At 46.5% G+C, this 23,646-nt stretch overlaps 1 protein-coding gene across 2 annotated transcripts in view; it reads right to left on the bottom strand.

Moving 5' to 3' along the window:
• The window catches only part of MYBBP1A (MYB binding protein 1a), a 39,088-nt gene that overhangs the window by 1,087 nt on the left and 14,355 nt on the right, over positions 1-23,646 (bottom strand). The window contains exons 24-27 of one of the 2 annotated variants that reach the window (XM_072353364.1): positions 13,062-13,175; positions 5,575-5,676; positions 4,553-4,677; positions 2,496-3,797 (exon numbers count right to left, since the gene is read on the bottom strand). In XM_072353364.1, the coding sequence (XP_072209465.1) occupies positions 3,302-3,797; positions 4,553-4,677; positions 5,575-5,676; positions 13,062-13,175 (837 nt within the window). In that variant the 3' untranslated portion in view covers positions 2,496-3,301. The remainder of the gene's footprint in view (positions 1-2,495; positions 3,798-4,552; positions 4,678-5,574; positions 5,677-13,061; positions 13,176-23,646) is intronic. The other variant, XM_072353365.1, reaches the window with a different exon arrangement.

The raw sequence follows: 23,646 nt of genomic DNA, 5'->3' as shown, positions 1-23,646 counted from the left end.
GCAGGGGAAATACCAATGCTGTAGAACCCAAACACTTGGCTTTAAAGGCACATGAATTTCTGATTCCCATTAAGAAATTCCTTGTTAAGCTGGTTAAAAAGAAGCAAGAGGCAACCCAACAATTAGTCATTTCATTTCAGAGACCAAAGAAGATTAGCTGTATTTCCTGAGCTGCTTTTCTGATAGGCTCTCCCTGTTTTAGCATTTACTGTCAACAAAATGAAGCATTCCTGCTCAAGTTCAGGGGTCAGGAATTGTCCTTAAACTTAATTCTCTGAAGGCAACAATGAAAAGGGAACAAAGTGTTTTATAGTTTTGCCATCTCTCCTTGTTTGTGCCAAACCCAATCCTTGCTGGAGAAGCACAGCACTGTTAGAGGAGGCCAGCTTTATCCTCTGTGTATATGAAGGAAATTGCTGTGGATGCTTTTTTTAACAAGGAGAAAGGGATGTGAGCAAGCAAGGGAGAAAGAAGCGAGCCCAACTTGCAGCAGTGCCATGCCAAGGGATCTCTGAATTCCTCCTCCCACATGTTCCAGGCTAAGCAAGGGAAGCCCAAGCAGAATAGCTCGGTGAAGATGAACAGGAGAAAGGACAGGAAACCTGGCTGCTGCCCGTTTACATGCTGTGATCTGCATTTTAATGGCTGAAAGCAGAAAGGTTGGATTTCTTCTTGAGTGTGTCTTGTTTTAGCTGCATATCTGTATTCCTATCTGGAAGAATTGTTCAGTTAGAGCTACTATAAAAGCTTTTGGCCTATAAGAGTGAAACCAGCTCACTCAGATCAACAGGATTAAGTCAGCAAGAAGAGGTACATCAAATCTGGGCATGGAACATCCATGTCATCAAACAGAAGCTGGGCCTGTGTTGCCATCCACGTCTCCTCCTTGGGTTCTAACGTAGTATTCTCCATCCCAAGATGTCGGCCCATTTCTGCCAGTATGCAACTTGAGCAACATTTAGATGGAAGACTTACCGCTTATATCAAAGCTGAACAGCAACCCTCATTAACATTAGTATTTGTTTTTTTAAAGAAAGGCTGTTAATTGGAAAAGACAATTGATTTTAAATATGTATCTTTTAATACCCACCGCAACCAATGAAGCAAGATTCCAGTTCATCACATAAATAAATGGTTGTTTAGATCATCAGTGTTACGTTTCAGACTCACAACTTCAACATAAGATTAAATAGTCCCAATTAGAACACAAATACTTTTAAAGCCCCCAATCTTCTGCACACAAAATGACTTATGAATGTCTGCAATTTAGTGTGCATAAAAAGCAGCTCTTGAATGCATTTGAGAACACGGGAAAACACCACCAAAAGGGAGCAAGCACTACACTCATGTCCTCCCATCCCATCACCAATACATCTCCTTGGAAGAAAAGCCAAGTGATGGGAAAGGCAGACAGGTTTTCAGCATCAGGGTCTGTGCCGGACCCCACAGGTGTAGGGTGTCCAGAGGGGATGGTCCAGGATGCCCTTTTGAATCCTGACAGCTTTCTTTTGCTTCACTTCATGAATGGTGTGTGGTTTTGTTTTTAAGCATTAACTCCCTCTGCAGCCAGTACTGCATCTGCACCAATGTACTCGCTATGAAGCAACTAGAATGCTTGTACGCAGCAAAAAGGAAGAGGTAATGGGAACTGCACAAAGAGGCAAGAAAATTACCCAAAAAGCAGCAAGCTGCCAAGCCAAGCAACCACACTGCCTCCTGCTGCTGTCACTCAGAGCTTGGATCTGAGTGGGGGAACCCAAAAGCCTCTCACCTTTTACAGACCTAGCTAAGGGAGAACCTCAGGGTGACAGATTGCTATGAAATGAATGGATGTTCTCTGGAAAGCAGAGATCCTCTCTGCACCTTCTGCCCTAATTGCTGTCTTCTCCATTTGCTTTATTGTTTGGCAAACCAGTGCTTACTATCACCTTTACTACGTGATGTATGGGAGTATACAGTATATTTTCTTGTTATACAAGGGAGAGTATAAAATAGTTTTCTGATTTCTTTCAGAAGCAAATGACTATTTTATTTTTTAAGAGCAATTGATTGTGAATCTCAGAGTATAAAAAAAAAAAAAGAAAGAAATAAGCCAAATCTATACCTTTATGTAAATTAAGAAATAAAAGTATTTAAAACATACCACCTGGCTGCCTCTCCTGTATCACCACTTGATCTGATTGCATGCTCCTGTAGAGCCGGTCCCTAGGATGAGGATGCCCTCAGCTCCTGCCAGAAGCCAGCTCACTACCTGGGATGCACAGCAGGCCTTGCACGATTGCTGCTGGGACATGGAAGTGAGAGGAGATCTGTGCACTGCAACTGAATGGGATCGCATTGCTGCCAGCAGCTGCCTCCTGGGGAGTCTTACGCCATTTGAGAAAAGACATTGCAAAGGCAGATAAACAGCTGTGGGCAAACACAGCCCTTCGCTCCCTCCAAAAGCAACATGACATTTCCACTGCTCTTACCCGTGTAGTGTAGAACAAACCCACCTGCAGAAATAAAGCCAAAGGCGCTGCAGAAACAACCCCACTCCAGGGCCCTCTGCTCTGCCGCAGCCCCGCAGGTCCAGCCTCCAGGAGTGTGGTGGTCAGCAGGTCAGGGAGAGGAAAGGAAGGATGAGGCTGCACACAGTCTGCTGGCCTGGCAGACTAACACATTAATTAGCCACTGCAATTGTTTTCAGTGCTTTATTGACATCCTTGCGCTATCAACCAGGGACATCATCCCTCTTGCACCCAGAAGCAAAGGGCTGCGTAGGGGAAAGCGAAAAAGCAAGACCATGCTAGTTACTGATGACATCTGAGTGGCCCAGATTGGATATATTTAACCTCAGAATATGCATGTACAAGCTTGTTTAACCCTCAGGCATTTAAAACAGACAGCATCTTCCAGACTGGAAAAGCTGCAAGTACTGCAGGGCCCGAAGAGGACAAGAATAGCCCTTCAGGGGAACCTCCTGCAGGGCTCAACCACACAACTCTGCAGCGTCAGCACACCTACCACATCCCCAGGGAATCCAGGCAAGCCTCTCACTTCTGCCTTGGGGTTATCATATAAAAATGGAGTCTGTGCTACTGAGCTCGGGATGTTTGACGCTGCCAGAGCCAGATGGAACATGGATCCCTTGTGCTGCAACTGAACCGTCTTAGAACAAGTCAGACCTGCAGCTTCAAAGCTTGACATCATGGAAGGTTTATTTAAATTCATGGAGGGCATAAAAATATAGTTATAAAAGATATTAGAACAGTCCTCTGAGTCACATTAGCCGTGCCAAACCAGGGTGAGTCCATGAAGTTTATTCCTGCAGCATGGCAGATCTTTTCTCTTTCCTTTTCTTCTTGGCATTGCCCTGCTTCTGCTGGCTCTCCTGGTTGACATCTCCCTTGGCTTTCTTTGCAGCTGGAATCTGTTCAGCTTCATTGCCTGCATCACCTTTTCTTTTCCTATTCCTCTTCTTCTTCCTCTTCTTCGCAGCCACAGCATCTTCACCATTAACAGCTCCATTCCCGCTGCCCTCCACTGCCACCCCATTCTCTCTGACTCCTCTGTTTTGCTTCTTATGCTTCTTGCTACCAGGCAGGCAGCCGTCCTTTTGCTCTGTTCCCAGGGGCTGCTCATCTGGGGCTGCTGATTCTCCATCTCCACTGGCTACTGGTGCTCCTCCATTCTCCCTGACAGCTTTCTTGCGATTCTTACGTTTTTTGGTCTCTGGTAGGAACCCTTTCTTCTTACGCTTCAGTGGCTCTGCTTCCTGCACAGGTTTATTGGCTGTCTTCTCTTTCTTGGGCTTCCTGCAGAGAGAACACCAAAAATCAAGAGCAACTCATTTTAAAGCCAGAAGCAAAGCGACCCACGTTGCAGGCAGCCACAAACAGGCAGGAGCACAAGAACGATGCAGGAAGTACAGGCATGCCATGAGGATGAGTGTCATGAGTCTCTACCTGCTGCTAAAACTAACCTTCATCTTGGGACAGACCTTGCAGTACAAGTGACCTGTATGAGGCTGTGCCTTTCTGCAGTCCCTCCCTGCCTGTGAGCCTCTCACAGTGAGCCACGTGCAAGTATTTCCCCCAGAACCATACAGTGCTGAGATCCCACAGACCAGGCCACCCACACACTGAGACTGCAAATCCCAGCCATTAGGAGAGCTACCCAGCACTTCCTGAATGCTGTGCACATCACTAACGCTGCCAGAAGGAAGGGGAAGCAAGAATTTCAATTACAAGCTATTGATAGAAAGGAGAAAAAGATCCTGCCCTTCTTTTTCCCCGGAGCAAAATTCAAATCCAGATGCCATTTAGCACAAGAGTATTGAGGCATAAGGACTGAGTGCTTTCCAGCTTTCAAAGCTGCAAGGCAAATGTGGCTGTGGTTCCAGGCCACAAGGAGCCCAAGAATCACTGTAAGGGGCTGAAGGTCCAGGCACAGTGTCCCCGATAGAGAAGTATCCTGCTTTGCCTTCCTACCTCCCACATGAAAGAGGAGAAGCAGGACAGGCAGTCAGCCCCCAGGTGAGCCAAGAAGCCAGAGTGCCAGGCGTACATACGTGTGATTCAGCCATCGCATGACGTTCCAGTAGAGAGAGTCGAGCCGTGCCGACTTCCCGATGCTTTCCTGCTGGTTCAGAGCTACCAGCACTTTGTCCAGCTCCATCAACTCCACGTGCAGCTTCTGCAGGAGGCAAGTGCAAAACGACCATCAGCACTGAGCTCAGGAGGGGACTCACAGCTGCAGGACACAGTAAATCCTCAGGTAAAACTGCTAGGAACAACCAAGCTGCCTGGTTACTCCAACCCACCACCCTGAACCCATTCACTGCAACACTTCAATGTGGGGGGAAAAAACAGGCAATTCATGCCCCCATCAGGTACAAAGTTCGATTGAAAAGTGGTCTCTAGCATGACAACTGTGAGTCTAAGCTGGAACTGTACCGGTATGAAAGGGGCAGAAAGATCCTTTAGTCCTTTTTCCTTTACAAACCATGACTGGGGGCGTAGGGATGAAGATTACGTACTGTGTACCCATCTAAGAGCAAAGCAGCAGCATTTTCAGTCTGGTTTTTAAAGGATGCAATCACGCTGCCTCCAATTGGCCTCTTACAGCTTCTGTGACCCACGGGCCAATTTCAGTGCAACCAGAAAGGGGTGTCTCCAAGGCTATTCAGTGCTACAAGAACCCTGGAAATAATCTCTCTCCCCACCCACTTTCCTATTAGGTCTTCACAAAGAAACAGGCTGTGCTGTGGGCTCAGTGCTTATCAGTAGGAAACTGGGCTTCAGCAATTATGCCGCTTGCGTTATTTTGCTCTAGTAAATAAGACCATGTTGGAAACTTATTTTGTCACCTACAGAAAACCTTATGCTTAAAAAGGCCAATTTCTTTAGGGCTGAACAATGTGTCGCTCCCACTCAAAGCTGCTGGATAGGGATGCAGCGGCAGAGCAGTCACAGAATCCAAGCATGACACCTGACAGAGACCTCAGTGGTGTTCAGAAGGAGGAGAACCCCACTGGCCCTGCAGTCAGGGTGTCACAGAGCACAGAGCACGCAGGGTCAGTCCCACTCTCACCTGCTGCGTCACGGTTTTGAGGAGGAAGTTGAGCAGCTCCAAGCACCTGGCAACTTTCTCCTTCTCAGCTTTCACCCTCAGCTTGTCAGCCCCTTTCAAACTCTGCAAATTAAAGGGAGAAGCGTACATGAAATGGGGAAACAAATCTGTCTTCTCAGGAGACAGCAGAGAACAGGCAGAATTAACCCGTCACCAAAAACAACCCTACAACAGCAAAGCCCACCAAACTCTGGCAATGCTCAGGAGGGAACACAGTGGAAGCTGCTGTGCCCAGGTTAATTACAGAACAGCTGAACAGAATAAGCACAAATATATCACAAAGGCACAACTCCGCAGCTCCCCCCAGTTTCTAAGCTAAAGCACAGCTGGGGACACGTTGCTGCCTCCTGGAGAAAAGGAAGGGAGACAACGAGCCCCCAGAGAAAGGCCCAAAGCCTGCCAGGCAACACTCACCTGAGGGACAACCCAACTCAGCTGCAGGAGCTGGAATTTGCACGCAAAGAGCTAATGCAAAAATCCATTAGCAAGCCAAGGAAATCCCAGGTGCCAGCACTAGAACAGGGCTTGTCAATCAAGCTTACCCCACTGAAAAGAACAGAGAAAATCTCATCTCTTTGTGTTACCTTTATGTGCTGTAGGGTTTCTGAGACACTGAAAGGTCTGGCTTAGAGGAAATCACTCCAGAGACAGGTCAAATAACAGCCACAGTTATTGACAAGTGGAGAAGAGCAGAACATAGCTATAAAAAGGCAGTGGGAGCCAAAAGGCAACCCTGGGGCTTGGGGCACTGATCCTCTGCCTGCAGCAGGTCCTTGCAGCCCTGCTTACATGTAGCTCTCTTCCCTGCTATGTTTCTGTGAGCGCACACAGCACAGCAAGCCCTGCAGCTTGCATGGTTACACCAGTGTGAGACAGGATTTGCAGAGAGAGAAGCTTATCAGAGTCAGCACCGATCACAGCCCGTTTCTCCAGCGGCAACTGCATTCATGGCCAAGGCTGCTGCTGTCTGGAGTGTGAACAACAGACTGGATGGAGCCCTGGGCAACCTGGGCTGGTATTAAATGGGGAGGTTGGTGGCCCTGCCTGTGGTGGGGGGGCTGGAGATTCATTCTGTGATTCTGCAACTTCATTGAACTATTGACAACTAATTACCCCTTCCTGATATGCTATTAGTGCTTCAGCTCCAGCCACGTCATTAACCTACAAGGCCACACAATTCAGCATCTCTGAAGTCTCTCAGGTAGAACAAGAGAAAAACAAGAAACGAACAAGAAAAATGAGGGTGTGTGGGGCAGCACAGTCAGAAGGAGCTACAGGAAAACCAGCTATCATTTCACCTCTCTTGTACACAAGTGCTGAAGGATGAAGAAGGCATGTCGAACAAACTGTGTTTTCTTCTCATTGCAGATAGGTGATGCAGATTGAGGAATTGATTCTAGAAGTCCACAAGCAGCTGTCAGGTGCTTGGAAATAGTTTGGGGTGCCAACTGATTTCATGCAGAGCATGTAGAACTAATAGGAGATGGAGATGGATGATACTGCCAGTTTAGTGACATCAGCGCAGTAAGATTAAACATCTAAATCAAAGGAGGTATTTTGCATGAGTCTGGAAACATAAGCAGAGTTCCACCAGCACAAACAGCCAGAGGCAACCCAGTGCAATTCAGGTGCAAACAAACAGCTCCCCACTGACATGGATCGCTTTTAAACAGCACAAAGGAAGCTCACTTTGAACAAGGACCGCTCCCAAGGAATGAAACCCCAAGTCTCTCCAATGGGAACTGAATCCAAACCTCAAAAGCAGCTTTCCCAACTATTTGTCCTATATTCTTGCTACGCGTGGTGCCAACCATTGTCTGTATGTCGCAGGCCTGCAGAGCACACTGCCTTGGTTCACTCCCTCACTCTGCTGTCTGAAAGATGAAATTAGCACTGCTGCCCCAATTGCATGGGTCAATCGTTTTATAGGCCTACTGTGATCTCATCTCGGGGACATATAAAATAGAACCATAAAAGTGAAGCGAAAATCGTTATGTAACAGATGGCAAGCTGCAATATATGGCCAATATGACTGAAATCCGACCTCTTTTTAAAGCATCTGTAGCACCCTTCAGAGAGCCTCAAATACCGATTAGATTGCAAAGGACGTGCACAAAGCATCACCATTTTATATAGCCAAACTGAAGGTGAAAGCAGTGGTTTTGCTCCCAGCTGTACTGCAGGGCAGTGCTGAGGGTCCAGGGATAACCCAGCACAACTTGCTCAACAACCTGACCTTTAACCTGCCACGGCACTGTCTGGAAAGGCATCCAGCTCTCCCTTCACCAACCCAGGAGTCACACACCCAATCGCTTACCACTAAAAGCAGGGAGCACAAGGCTTATACTCAACAGCCACGCTCACACCTCTTGCTGACTATGCAATTCCTCTGCCATTTTCTGCATTTGTTACTCTGCTCCTTCAGTTAACAGCCAGGCCCCTTAACAGGGAACCTCAGCTCCAGGTCCAGCTCAGCAGTATCTGTGTTAATCACACCTTCACATCTGAGCTGTCAGTGTATCTGGGCAGGTCGCTTTTCAAAGTGGAAAAAAATAGGGAGGCAGTTTTCACAGCAGGAACTCCCATCTCATCCCAAGCCAGTACAGCACTACAGCTCCTGCCTCACCCCATGTGGACTCAGCTGGCAGAGAGGTTTTGGCTTCTTTTATCAAGCACGCTGCTCCAAAGTCTTCTGGCTGTTCCTGTTGGATGGCAGTCCTGGATCCACATCCTCTGCTTCAAGGGTTTTTACATGAAGAACAGCACATCCTCTGCATCCTATCAGTTGGTGTCTTCTCTTACCTTTCCAACTCCTGTATCACACATAGAGCTATCCAGCCACTGCAGCATCAGACCTTCATTCCAACTCCCATTGCATTTCACCACATTCCTTCTTCACAAAGTTTGCATACAAGTTTGTTACTGCAGAGTGCCTGCAGTAATTCAGTCACTGTGCACGAACTGACAGTGCACAACAACATCTCAGGCTCCACGACAGCATCCTGCTTCCAGGAGAGGAGCACATTCCCTACCCAAAAGTTTGAACGCCGCCATTTCTGCATTCCTAGCACGTCCTTCAGCCCGTCTCATTGCTCAAAACAAACAGCCCTTCCCCTCCATGGGCTCAGCCTGACAGATCAGTCCCTGCTCGGTGAGCTGGAGGAGCCCGGCCAACCTGCATTCTTTCCACACACTGCACTGCCTCCATCCCTCCCCCTCCTCCCCCATACCATGCCTGATGCTGATGGATAAATGGGGCTGAATACAGTGCCAAGCGCCTTCTACAAAACACACCTCCCCCGACCCTGCACAGCCTTACACCCCCTGGCACAGCTCAGGGTTGCTAAAGCAAACCTCTCCTCCAGCAGCAAACAGCTCTGCTCCAATTCCTCCCTACTGAACACCCACGGTCAGGCAGTGACGGTGTTGCAGAGGTGCAAACTCAATGCGCTGACCCTCACACACCAACTGTGCATGCAAGGTCCCACAGTGCACAGTTCTGCAGCTCAGCTCCCTGCGGTGCAGGCTCACATGGAAGGGTCCCAGTAAGCTGAGCTGGGGCCCTACAAGCACATGCCCATTACCTAAGCCAAAGCACAGCATTTCCCAGGTTAGCCAAGAGGTCCGGGAGAGGCACAGCCTTCTTTTGCTACTTTGGAGGCAAACAATGAACTGAAAACCACATGAAGTACTTTAGTGCTCTGCGTGCTCATAGCTCCTGTTATTATCTGATGTAAGCACCTTTGTCTCACCTGTAATTACTCTTCACACTTCTCCTGAGAGGCAAACCAGCATTATTCCCACCATTTTAGTTGACTGAGTCACACAGACCACGACAGAGCCAGGAATCAGCACTGAACTCCTGCAAACCCAGACAGGCCACCTCCAAATACTTCCTTCATGACAGCACTCACTTGAATCCAAGCTCCAGCTTAGGGCTAAGTAACAGAAGGCAGAGAGGTGAGGAGGGACAAGGATGCTGCTCTGCACCACCTTCCATCCATCCCCAGAACCATAGGAGCCCTAAAATCAAGAAGCTGTTCTCACAGCTTTCCCAAGTTTAAAGATCTGACAATTATTTTCCATTAGACCATATGCAAATGCAGCAGGGAAAAGCCTTACAGGACAGCTAAAGGAATGGAGGAGAATGAATCCTCCGCAGAGACACCCAGTACTCTGAAAGCACGTCAGAGATATCAGTTAAATCACTCCTGGCCTCATTTTACAAGCTAAGAGGCTGAGAAAGGGCAACGAATTAAGAATTGATAAGGATGGACAGATAAAAGCTCGGGAAATCTTCAAGAAAAAAAAAAAGAAAATGAAGAATGGCTGTTGAGAGATTTGATGAAGTCACTGTTAATAATTTATCTCCATACAAATTAAGACATCGATAATAAATGTGATGACCTTCAGAAATGAAGGGCATGTCTATACTCAAAGGCTACACAGCATAATCCTCTCCTTCCTCACCCTCTGAGTGGCTCCAGCTGCTTCATTTAAATGCCCTCCTTGCTGAGGCATGGAACAGAGCGACTTTCCAACTATAAGTCTCTGTAATGGCCATGTAACCCCACCTGTCTGCATTCATGCCTTCCTATGGACCAACAGCTGCCCCTCTAGTTCAAGTCTAAGTCACCTTAGGAGAAGGAGGCATCGCATGCACCTCTGTAGGGTTACATGCGCATCTGAACATCTCCCGTATGGGCAATTGGAAGCACTTTGGTCTGGCACTGGATTTGGCTCCTGGATCCTGTGAGCATTTTGACATTTCACGATGCCTTGATCCTATTTGGAGATCAAACAGCCAACCTGAGCACTATTTGCTTTTGTTAGATCTCATGCAGGATACAACGCTGACAAAAGAGAAGAAACAAAGACAGCAGTAAAGTTGGGCCCTTCCTATGATGTACTCAATACAGAAGACAGACAAAGGAAACCCTCAGGAAACAGCTGTGTACAAGCCAGGGACAGAAGCTTTTCCAACAGTTCTTCTGGCAGCTGTTTGGTTTTGAAGTTGCCCAGCCATCAAAACTTGCTTTCCGTGCCATATTCCTCAAAATCCTTTCCCACTTCCCTCTGATTTATACATCACAATGAGGAATTTAGGCATGAGTTGAGTTACACACAGACCTCAGTTCAGGATTAGCAAACCAGTCCCTGGGAAAAGGATGACAACAAAGGTAATGAAACGATGTACTCACATCCTGAAGCTTCCTGCCCCAAATCTGTCAATGAGTTACTAAAAGATTGGCACAGCTTCAAGATCACTCTAAAGCCAAGACAGCAATTTCATAACGTATCGGAAAGGAAACAGAAATGTATCTAAAAAGAAGGACAAACACCAAAACGTGCCCACAATGACAACAAGGAGAGATGGAAGATCAAACTGAGAGCAGCTTGATGTAGTTTTCTACAACTGCAGTAACCTGAATACATCAGCGCCTGCATTTCTGCTAAATACTTTCTTCATTACATCAGCGACCCACTGGTTGGAATTTCCTCTGTAAAACGCTTTGGAGCCCACTGATAAAAGAACAAAGCTGTCTGCAAGAGGAAGGAGACTGTATGAGATGTTACACCATCCCAGCTGAGCTCTGACATTTACAACATGAAGCCGTGCTATCTCTTTATACCACAGGCACATTGGCTTGACTGGACTCCCAGCAGAGGAGTCTACTTGAACATCTGCAGCAAGGTTCTGCTTCAACTGAAGGAGCCTGCTGAGAACTGGGGAGGCCAAAAGCAGGCCAGAGCTCCCTCTGCCCCCTCACTGCACCACAAACAGCCCCCAGGGCAGACCCAAGGCCTGGGGGGTTTTCTGCCCAGGAGATCAACCAGAAAACATCAAGAGCACCAACATCACGTAGTGCTCTCACTGGGAAAACACAGCTCCAAAGTAACCCCAGAGATACCAAGACTTGCTTAGACAGTAAGGAGAAGCAGACATGAATCCCTCATGACTGCGATATATGTTTTATAAGCATGCTTTAATGTCTTGAGAACAAACAAGGTCGCATCAGCTTATGTAAGCACAAGAGCCACTGCCCCGCAGCAGCTGGAGCTGCTATTTCAGGAAGCTGTCTCTTCATTTAAGGTTCCTGGCTGCTGACTCTCCCTCATCTGCCTCCTGGTTTTGCACAGATAATTTGATGATATCCAAGACTGCCATTTTCTCACGCTGCTTTGTTCCCAGTTCCATCACACACATCCCTGCCCCAAACCTCACCTCGTGCTCTGCAGGGACGCAGTGCATCACTGAGGCAACACAGAATGAGATCTGGGGATAACACCCTGACCTTTCTCACAGCGTTACACCTGTAACGGGTATAATGCTGCGGCCCCCCGGGATACTTCAGACTTCTCACTGAGTCAAAGAATGGTATAAAATCCTGTATCATCATTTTTTCCTCTTAAAAAAAAACTATTTGTGAAGCTCGGTGGCAGGAACAGCCAATGACAGCAAATGCAGACCTTTCACCAAGAGGGAGGACAATAAAACCTCATCATCTATCATTTTTCACAGCAGCGTGAACTGCTGCTCCCAGCCTGGGTTCTCATAGGGCTCAAATGCCAACAGTCACCTACATGCACATCCACCCCAGACCAAAACAGGTCTCAGATGAAAGGGAATGAGGCCAAGCATCAGGAGACAGATGCAGTCCTGCACTAGGCCTCCCTGACCTCTAGATAAGCAGAGGAATGCACAGACCTCAGGGACAGAAATGGTTATCGTTCGGCCAAGCTCTTAACTAACAGCCCCCATAGTTTCAGCAGTGAGCTGTGACACTTCCACCTGTCCTGCAGCTCCTCCTTCAGACAAGCACACAGTTTCCATCTGGAGATTCAGAGTTAATAGCAGAGTTAATAGGATGGCTCTAAAGAGCACCCATGTGCCCCTAGCAGTTAATAGTGCAGGTCTGCTGCACCTCGGACAGCCCAAACAAGTGAATCAGTCTGAGTCCTGCAGGGACTGGAGAAGGACATGGAGATGACCGTGCTGGGAGGAGTGGCATGTTTGTATGGCTGGAAAACAACATCATACCCAACTCCACCCATTGGATTCCTGATGTCATCTTTAAATAAAGGCATTTAATGTAACCTAGGATTACCTGCTTCCTCAAGAATTATAATCACCACCTTCCGATTGCTTGTCTTAAACTTGCTTACATTTTGTCCCTCCTCAACCAAAGAAAACAGAGCTCACTGTTCTGCTCCAATGTGGCATATTACAGAATGGACTAAATGAGCATGGGACCAGCATTTAAAGAAGTAAAGAATGAAAGTGGTCACACCTGCAGCTGTGCAGTGCCTGGTGTGAGCAGGCACAACCCCAAGGAGATGAGCTGAGTGGAGCCCAGCCTCAGACTCCAGACCCTTGAGACCACCACACCAGAGAACACAGCCCCCATCAGGTGCTGCCCATACATTTAAATGTTGAAGCTTCTTACCTCTGTCACTTGGCTGATGCTCTCCCTGATCAGTTCCTCCCACTCCTCCTCAGTCGTGGAGAGCTTCAGCTCACGAAGTGGCAGAACCTTCAGGAGAAGCAAACAGGCCTGAGCCTGAAAGAGAAAGGGAGAGGAGACATGAGATGTGAAACTCAGTGCCCTCAAAGGAAGGTGTTAGCAATGCAAATACCCCACTGGAGCAAACAGCCACACACAGGGAATGCTGTGTTACAGACACGACATATCCCCACTGATCTGTGTATCATCCAGTTAGAAAACACTCTCTAGACCCTGACAACGTCATTGCTCAGGAGAGAGGGTCGTCCTTTTTGGCTGAACATACCAGAATTAAAAGTCAAAGAGGATGGAAAGGAACGTGCTGCTTCTAGATGTAGGCATTGCTACCCAAAACATGCTTTCATATTGGGTCCGAGCACATCAATTTACAGTTTCCAAAGTCTTCAGGCAGCCCTTTGCATGACTCTGCCCTTTGCTGTGCCCTGACAAATGGCATAGACACAAATAAACAAAAATAAAAGCCGGCAGGTTCGCAAATACTTCTTTTTAAAGAAGCCCTAGATGGAAACTGCTGCTCAGAGCAGAACTCAACCTTGCCCTGGAGTCAGACTTGTTCATTAAGCCTAATTATTAACACAGCACTGAAAAAGTAGCCACTAGAAAACCAACAGTAATCTGCAGTCATCTCCTATGTCCTTTCCTGTTCTGGAATTCCTATAATAAGGCTTTCTTATGTACAAGAAAAACACAGTTTTTCTGTGCAAAAGCAAAAGATGGAAATGCAGATAGTGTGCTAATGAGGTATAGTGCAAACAGTTCAGAGGATTTAAAGGGAACGTTTTCCTAACAGCACAGTTAGTGAGCAAGTACTGCCCACATATAAAGACAAATTAGTGCCCCTTGCTGCCGTTGTGCAGCTCAGGAAGGCCCAAGTTCCCCATACTTTAGGTTCCTGTGATGGAGGGTTATCCATCTCTGAGCTTACCTCCGGTTTGCACCAGCGTGGCCAACGGAGAGAATTATCCAAATAGAGCAAGCTTTCACTGGCAAACAGTAGTTATGTTCGTGATTTGGAGGAGAAAAGGCGGGGGAAAACCAATGAGACTATGCCAGAAGATTGATGTTGATTTAATGGGGGAGAGACAGAGAGAGCCCTAATGCCATGTTTGAGGCAGGCAAGCCTACGTATTCCTTGTAATTATGGGGAGGCTGCAACTTACAGAACAAATTATGGCATGTCTGGCTGCATGTACCAAATGTAGTGGAAAGTCACTTTGGTGCAATTACAAAGAGAATGCGACCCCAGAGTAAACGTGAGGCCATCGCTCACCCTGAAAGGCACAGGCAGGGTCATAAACCTCAAGGCACCATCTCTTCATCTCTTCTCCATCTCTGGAGACCTGAGACCCAAATGCTGGACTGAGAGAGAAGGACATAAACAAGATCCGGTCCTCAGTAAGCACTAAGCTTGGAAACAGTTTAAAAGGAAAGGAAAAAAACCAACCCACTGAGCATTCCTTCTGGGCTGCAGACTGGGAAATCCACTAAGGCACAGCACTGCCCACTCTCCCACTGATGTCATCCCAGTTCAAACCAAAGCATGAGAGCCACCATACTCCTCTTCAGAGCGAGGCACAGCCACTGCCTTTATCAGCATGTGAACAAGGTTCCCATGTGTCACCTGAGATTGTTGGACCACTAAACATCCATATCCATGAGCAGTGAGAGCTCTTAATTAAGGAGGGAGGATGCTGCAGCCCACCTATGCCCTGGGAGCCACCTTGTTGCCTACTCAAAGCTTCTCCTCCTTAATTTCAGTTAAGAAAGAAAAAGAGAAGAAATGCCATAAAATGGTATAAAAACAAATAAAAGTGAAGTCTATCCAAGCAAAGATACATACACAGAGCCCCAAATATATCCATAAACCGCACGACTAAATGAAGTAGAAGCGTTTATTATCAATCCACGCGGGAAAAGAGAACAAACAATAACAGTAGTGCTGACCCTGTGATTTTCTGTCAGCTCTGTTTATTCCTTCCTTATCTGAAATGATTACACAAAATGCCATTCATTATAAACAGCCAACATTTCTTCCTGAAGTGGGAAACGTGCAGTAACTGAGAAGTGCTGCTAATTCCCAGATGTGCTCACCTACCTTGAGAGAGGAGAGCAATCCGGCCACCTTATACAAGTGCAAGAATAGATTACAAAGCAGCAGCTCTCAGGATGCAATCCTCAGCATGGAGACCATCCTACAGCCATAGGGATAAGGCAAAAAATAACTGTGTTTCCCAAGGCTTATGAGACCACAGCTATACGGATACACTGCATTCCTGACAGATCCTGCCAGGGTAAGAGAACGTGTGCCAAGAATATGGGAAATTCTAAACAAGCGTTTTAAGAAACAGCCCAACCACAAAATCAATTCCTCAGCTACCTGCAATTTGTTACATGTTAAGAATCAACAACAGCAATAATAACACAGCAAGCTCCAGCTAACAGGTCGACAGGCTCTAAGAGAATAACTTGTCGTTTCTTACTATGGGGCAGTGCATCCAGAGCACCATGGTGGATGTCCCTTCCAATTACTGTCAAAGCTTTTGTAAAAAGAAAACCAACAGCGTGCAAAGCCATGAAGCAAGGGCTAATCTACCCCCATTTCTACTCCCACAGTTCCACCACTATTTTTATGCTTACATTGGGTGTGGGATGGAAAGAACGGCTCCAAGGGAGAGGTCTTCAGCTTTGAAAGAGCTTGCTTCCCATTGCTCTGCCATTTCTTCTTTGATTTGACCATTTCTGAGCCTGTAAGTTCTGCTTGTTAACAGTTTGGTAGGCAGAGTCCAAATCAGGGACACCCCAGAAGCTTACTCAAAAGGGCAAACTGTGAGTGAAAGGAGAAGAAGGCTGATGACCACAGGGCTCCTTGCTCTGTACACCAAGAGCACAGCAGGCAGTACAGAAGCAGCAGCAGTTCAGTGTATGCTGCAAGCTCCCTGTCGTACCTTCACACGTTGTAATCAGAATTATCAGAGATTCAGATAACCCACTGAGCCCTTCAACGCTGTGAGCAAGGGAGTCTCGGCCAGGAGCTGCACTGCCGTGTTTAACAGCAGGCTTTTCAGTCAGCCTGGGATCAAACTGCAAATTCTCTGGGGGGAGGCAAAAAGAGGAAGGAAAAAAATAGAAGGGACTCTTCTCCTAAGGACAAACAAAAGAATTATCCCTCGAGAGCATGGAGCCATATTTGCACAGAAGCAGCATCAGACACCAACCATTGACTCGAAACGTTCCCATTGAGCAGCTGTGTGAAGGTTTCAGAGTGGAACTCCGCCAGGCAGGCAGCCCTTCCCAGCCCTCCTGCTTCCAGGAACAGCCATGGCAGAATCACACAACAGAGGTAAACATGACCAGAACCCCCCAGCCCTGCTCCCAAACCCCCTGAGTGCACCCTGCCCACCCCCAGCATCAGCCAATGGGAGCCTTACAGGCTTCAGAACTAAATTCTCCTTGCCAAAAAGTGAACACAACAAATGGTTTATTACAGTTTAAAATTAAGTTCCCGTGGCAAATAGATGAGAAAAAACTCCGCAAGGCCAGTTAATTATGATACGTAAAGCATTTTAGGTGGCATCTAAATCATATTTTACAACCTCGGATGAGAAAGGCAATCTTAAGTCAGCGTACTCCCACCAAACATCCCAGCTCATCAAGCCAGATTTCGGATTGCAGAGCTTTCGAACAAGCCATTCTGCACCACAAACCAGCTTCATGCTGAGTAGATGGTACCTCTTCCTCCCCCATAGTACAAAATTAACCTTGCACAGAAGCAGCAGGCAGCTTTCCATCCAGCAACCTTTAAATAGCTCACAACGGCTTGCACATTAGCACATATAAAAATGATCGTCACATATGAGACGCATTCTGCTCATTTGCCAGATGAAGGTTATCTGTTTCAGGGCTTCATGAGTGCAAGAAGTTCTCAATGAGCTTTGGTTTGGTTATTTTTAACATTAACTTTTATTTCCAAATCCTTGAAATCAGCATCCTTTGCATCCTTCTCACCAGCTATTTGCTAGAGAAGCAAGATGCTGGATTGCAAACATGAGGTTTGGTTATTACCATCCCCACACTTCTTCACCCATGGCTCAGACATCCTGCTCCAAGCAGCAGAAATGAGAAGCTAAGAAATCCATCCAACTCCCTGCCTATTCCCAGGGCTCTGAGCAGCGGCTGCCCCATCGATCAGATGAGCTGCTAACTTCATTCCATTGCTGCTGAGCACTTGTCTGCAAGCACAGAAAGTTTTCTCACATTAGCTGTGCTGGTGTCCCCTCCTCCTTCCCAACATGAACACAGCTATTCTGAGGCACAGGCACTTTAAATCACCACCACCACTTAATCTGGCTGAAAACACAGAATGAGCTTCACCCCATGTAAACTGCCTTCATGTAAGACAGCCGCAGCTCCATTGCGGTTATGTCAGCCTCAGCCCTACAGATAAAAGCAGTCATTGCTGTCACTGACAGTCACACACTGGGTTAGTTTGTTCAGGTGTGCTTAGAGCCAGCAGAAAACCATAGCATCCCCAGCACTGGAGCAGCCTTCCTGCAGAGCTGGCCATATACACCCACAGACATATGGGTTTCTTCATGCCCTAAAATATCCCTGTTTAATGTAACTAAGGACTCTGCAAATCAACAGAAAAGAGGTGGATTTTTTTCCATGCTTTGTCCCCCTGCAATCAGTGCTCACGATGTTCTTGTCAGCCTAAAGCCCTCACCTTGCATTTCCCAACCAGACAAATCTATTTCTCAGAGCCTGTTCAGGACAAGGTTTGGAACACGATGCTTGTGCCCTGCACCCAAGCACACTCGCTTTGTTACCATATTGCTGGCAGCCAGAACAGGAGAAAAAAACACAATAAAAGCTCCCTCCTACATTCATCACGATCCAACGTGAGCTAGTGACAGAAGTCAAGTGTTACTGGATTTTAAAGGCAGAACAGATGAGTCAATGCACGGGGGGAGAAAATCTGACACTGCAGTTTCTCAGAGGCTCTCTGCTCTTTAAATGCCAGGCTCCACAGCAGGATTTCTGATGGAGATGAAGGTCCTGCAGCACACTGAGGCTGTCAAAACATCCACTATAACACAGTGCCAGTCCACTATAACTTGAGCCAGGCCTGGCTGAAGGCATTAGTTACTGGCTTAGAATGTGTCACACACAACAAAGATACAGCTAGTGAATACCCAAGGTTGGGCAAGGCGTTATTTACCCGTGTTCTTCTTTCACCAGAGGCCAACAGGACAGTGATCCATACAGAGCAATCCATGTATTGGTCTGCTGCTTTGGAGAACACAGATTCATGTCTCCCTGGGGGAGCTACTTACCATATCAGAAGGGCCAATCACTCTTAAATGTGGCTGTTAACGCTGCCCATCAGTCCCAACCCTGGACAGCAGCTATGTCTGCACCACCAACTGAAGCATGTGTGGCCAGATCACTTTCTGATCTCCTCCTAGCAACTTACTGTAAGTATATTCCCTCTGTTAGGATTTGCTCCATGATCATCATCAACACCATCAGCTGAACAGTGGTGAGTAAAACACACAGGCTGTATCACAATAAAGAGGTAAGCAGGAGCTTCTACGTGCTGTTTGCCCTGCACTCAGTGTGATGGAAGATAAAGAGTTGGACTGCTAAGAGAGCAGGAAAAAAATGAACAGATATCAACAGCTGACAACACACGTGATGTCCCAAAGAGACTCTGTGACTCGGTGACAAGGTCGTGTCCAAATGCAACACAACATGAGCGCACAAAGTTCTCACCATGGGATTTCAAGCACTCAGCTTAAATGCAGCCAGGAGGACCTGAAAAATTTAAACTGCTCTTACAAAATGTTCAACCATCTCATACAAATTAGAGGAAAGGGGGAAGAGAAACGCAGCTTATAAAGCAATTAATTGCTACGTTCTACTATGGCATCAGACACCTCTCCAAAGAACATCAAAGCCTATTTATGGATGCTGTCAACATACTCCATGGTAATACAGTTTATTTCAGCTCTTCCAAAGCAGGAGATGCTCACAAAAATGAAATGCTGGTATACAATAATCCACATCCACACCATCCTGAAGATCTAAGGGCTAAAAATCCTGGTAGGAAAATGTAAAGCACTCTGGCCCTGACCCAGCAAAGCACTTAAACATTCAACTGCTCCTCCTTTGACTTCAGGGGGGCAGTTTACATACCTAGTCAGTACATGTCATGGAGCTTTGCTGGCCCACCATCAGACAGCTCAGAAATGTGCAAGAGACCACCCCGGCTTCAGCCTTACTTTGCAAAACAGAGGATCTCCTTGACCATCTCCTTACATCAAACAAAAACAGGAACAGGAGCAAGATGCTGACCGGAGCCAAAGCATGGCAGTTCGACACACATTTCCCAGCTGCAAATAACTTCTCTTACTGCTGTTACAGCCCTCACTTAGCTAGAATCAGCAGTGGTTCTCACTTCTGTTGTAAAGGAGGTAGAGAGTGCTGGTACCGACCTGGGGAGGTTTATTTTGCTTCATTATTAGGGTGCTGGCTTCTGATGCTTTACAGTGCTTTTACTGTTCTTGCTGTATTAAAGTTTAATTACTTTTTAACTTAGATATTTACACAGAACATAAACTGTTGAGAAGGATAACTGTCAACCAGCCAAGACCTCCTTGGCAGGACTTTGAGATCATATTTTACTCTTCTGGTGATGGCAGCTCTGGCACAGAACTGCTTCAGTTCTGAGAATTATGTCTATGTATGTTTGATCCCTTTGGGGAGACTGCCAAAGCACCAAGATTAATTAGCAACTTACCCAAAATACACTCCCCATTAGATAGATCTTAAAGGGTTCCTTGTCACAGCCTGCTTTATAAGAACACATTTTGAAATATTAATGAATCCGTATCACAAAAGATGACATTCTGAACTCTATCTCAGTGCCCATTCTCATCTCCACACTCACTAAAATGACAGTTATTAGTTTTGTGACAGCTCTGCACTTACATCAGCTTTGCAGAGCTCTGGCCAGATCACAGAAGAGAAACTCGTCTGATGGACAAATACTGCATCATTATGTTCCCAGCTACTGCAACATCCTCAATCAATACAGCTCCAAAAGTAAATAAGATAACAGGGATGCATTCAAACTGATGCATGACCACAGTGCAAAAATAATTACAACGGCTCTCAGTAATTGTTCTGAAATGGACACTTCCTCTGCCAAGGGAACCCAACAAGGGACGGGTACCAATTCATTTGCCTGCACCCAAGGAAAATGTTACAGACAGGCAGGTGCAAATGAAGACAGGGACAACCTCTCACTCCTGGTAGCAGTGGATGTTTCACCCATCCTTCTTAATTCCCAAACTGGTTGTGATCATATTAATTTTCATCGGACATTGAAGCTGAGAGGTGGAGCCTGTGCTGAGCTACTGGCTCTTAAGAGTCCTTTGCACAGCAGCTGATAAGCAAAGCCACCCAATTTAATCTAACACAACAATGGATGGTTTCCCTACAGAGGTTACCACCAACTTAAACACCAGTAAGACCCCCTCAGCTGTGTGCCTAAGACCAATGTTCTATTTCAACTTGCTTGGGGAGCAACAGGGAGGCGTGCATGGCCTTGCAAAGTGCTCAGTGCAGTATTTCAATGGACTGCAATGAGAAAACACCCCTGCAACAAAGAAAGCTCCACAGAGATGCTGTCAAAGAGCCTAGAACTCTATAAAATAGTGATAATGATGACACTGTGCTGTGAGCAGAGCAGGACTGAGCTCTGGTGAATGTACTGGGTTAAGACTGAGAAAATCACACTGCATTTCAAGCAATTATCATCCCCTGAGGAGAGAAGGAACAGGCTTTCCTACCTTGGTGGGCAGTACAGGCTCTGTTGGGAGCAGTGTTTTCCACAGCAGTGTTCTGCTGGTGGAAAAGCAAGCTTGGTCCAGGCACATTGTGCTGCATCATTTCAGAGCTGGCACTTGCGGTATCTGTTCCCCTGCAGCAGGAAGCCTGGGGACCGCAGCACAACCTGCCGCACGTTTTCCTTCTTCACCTGACCTTCAGACTAACAGAGCACAGCAATAGTCAAGAAGCATTAGTTCATCCACTCGTTCACTCCTCTGGCAGTCCCAGCACGTATGAGCACGGAGGGGGCGTTATAATTAAAATGCACTGCCAAGGGGTTTGTGCTGAAACAGCATCAGAGGGACAGCTCAAGAATCCCCCCCTCAGTTACAGAACCAGATGTTACTGCAGCTATGCTCCATATACTGACACTACTAAAAATAAACCAGGAAGACATTCCTCACCTAAGGCTCAGGAGGGTTCTGGCATGCAGCTGAGTCATGCAATAATCATTAAAATCAACACAACTTCATCTCTGGTTTACACTCTATCAGCAAAAGCCAACAAAATATGCCTTTGTACATATCTAAAAAGCAACACTGCACCCACTGGAACAAAGCACAAAGAAGTAACGTGGAGGTCAAGGTCTCATGGAAACAACTGCAGAAATAAGAAAGGAATGCATTAAGAAAGGAGGAAGTAACGCACTTTTTTTTGTTAACCTTCCACAAAGAGTTGGAGAGAATGCGTTCAGTGCTTGAGGAAGACATGAGATCAACAGCAACATCCTTAGTCACCAAAGCAGCACAAGCCTGTTAGCACTGCACACGTTTTGCTAACTGCAATGCACTGCCAACAGATCAGCTGTGCCAGGAGCTCAGTGAAATTCATCAGCACCAGGTCAGCTCAAAGGTGTAACAAACTCTCCTTCTCCCATACTAGCCTCATCACTGAAGAATATACCTTACATGCCATTTGTATCTAAGCTACTTAGAGGGTATGTGCGTATGCAGACATACACGCAGGTAAGGGATTCTAGAAACGTCAGCTGCATTTAATCAGATGATGCTTATACTTAAGTAAGAGAAAGCCATCAAACCTGCCTGCAGGTACAGAACAACTGTGATGTGTACACTGATATCATCGTCCTACCAGTGTGGACATTGCTGCTGCTCAAGTACACAGTCCTAATTAGTGAGACTAATCTTTGGGACCCCAGTTCTCAGAACTGCATCCAATGAGCTGGACTGGACTATCCCAAAACATTCTTCTTTCACACCTTCTTTCTTCACTTCTTTAATGTAAAGCGTTGTTTGCACTAAAGGTCTCCTTGAAATGCTTCACAGTGACTGCTTAAAATCCAGTTATTTCATACAATTTCTATTCACTTTTTCCCCCACAGCAGACAAGAGTGAAACAGCACATCCCTGACGTGCAGCACTGCCGAAAACCTGGCAAATCCAACATCTGATGAGGGGAAGACAGAGCTCCTGAAAATGAAGCAGTCTGCAAAAAGGTGAAGCTGCAACTCCAGATGCCGAAGTATGTATTTGCATAGCTTACTCTTCACGTTGCCTTTGTTTTAACAGTAGTGTATGCGTGTTCTCTATTTACCCTCCCACACACAGCACACTGCATGTCCTCCCCTTCTCCCACACACACAGATAAACTGGCTCTGCAAACAAAACGTGTTGAGATAACTGTGGATGCCCTGAAAAAAGGATGGTGCCATTCCCTCTGGGGAAGCAAAGATACCCACGTAAATCAAGTTGTCTGCTTGGGATGTTGCTCTGGTCTCCTGAGGACAGGATCAAGTACATACCTTATAATTAATTTAGCTGTCACTTGTGTAACACATCCTGACTCCTACACACTGAGACACTACGAATAGCTTAGTTATCTTTTGTTGTTATTGTTGTTTTTAAATCACAGCCACTCCTGTTGGGTAAAGCAGCCTTAAAGTAAACACATACCAAGCCTTTCCCATTCCTTCCAATGATCAGAAACAACAAAACAGCTATTTATGAATCAAAAAGGTCAATGCGCTTCTGCAGGGGACAGATGCACGTTACAGCCAGAGGGTGGGAAAGTCTGACACACAGTGCTACTGGCCTAAAGGGGCTTTGGTTATTAACTGTGTGGAAGATACCCCCACTGCAATTCATGCTGTAGTGGGAACCCAGACATTCCTCACTCATAACAGTGAACTATGCAGTCATCCTGCAATGTTTTATCAGCAAGGCTCCACTAATTTTCTGTTAGCTTACACACGTGCAATCAACCATCAAAATCAGATCCATAGTACAGGTGGTTTCAAACCAGAAAGAGAAGCACATGGCCTGGAAATCATAGAATCACGCAATGGCTTGGGCTGGAAATGCAGGCCTGCTGGCAAGGCACAGAACAAGACTCAAGAAGATAACCTTGATTTACCATTGGGAGGCAAGGATTATAACATGCTGCGTTATGAAGGAACATCTTACCAGTAAGAAAGTAACTAAGCAATAAGTGACTGAAGCCAAGATCAATGGCAAAGAGCCCTCAACCCTGGGAGCTGCAGATCCTAAAGGAAACACTACCAAAGTAGCTCTATGGCTGTGATACATCAGCCACTTCCACAACTTGACATACCTGAAGCAGCAAGGCACTATTTGTAAAACCTCTGCCAAAATTG

Source organism: Excalfactoria chinensis, chromosome 19 (genome assembly GCF_039878825.1).
Source record: "Excalfactoria chinensis isolate bCotChi1 chromosome 19, bCotChi1.hap2, whole genome shotgun sequence".
NCBI lineage: Eukaryota > Metazoa > Chordata > Aves > Galliformes > Phasianidae > Excalfactoria > Excalfactoria chinensis.
This window is presented reverse-complemented; position numbering and strand designations above follow the sequence as displayed.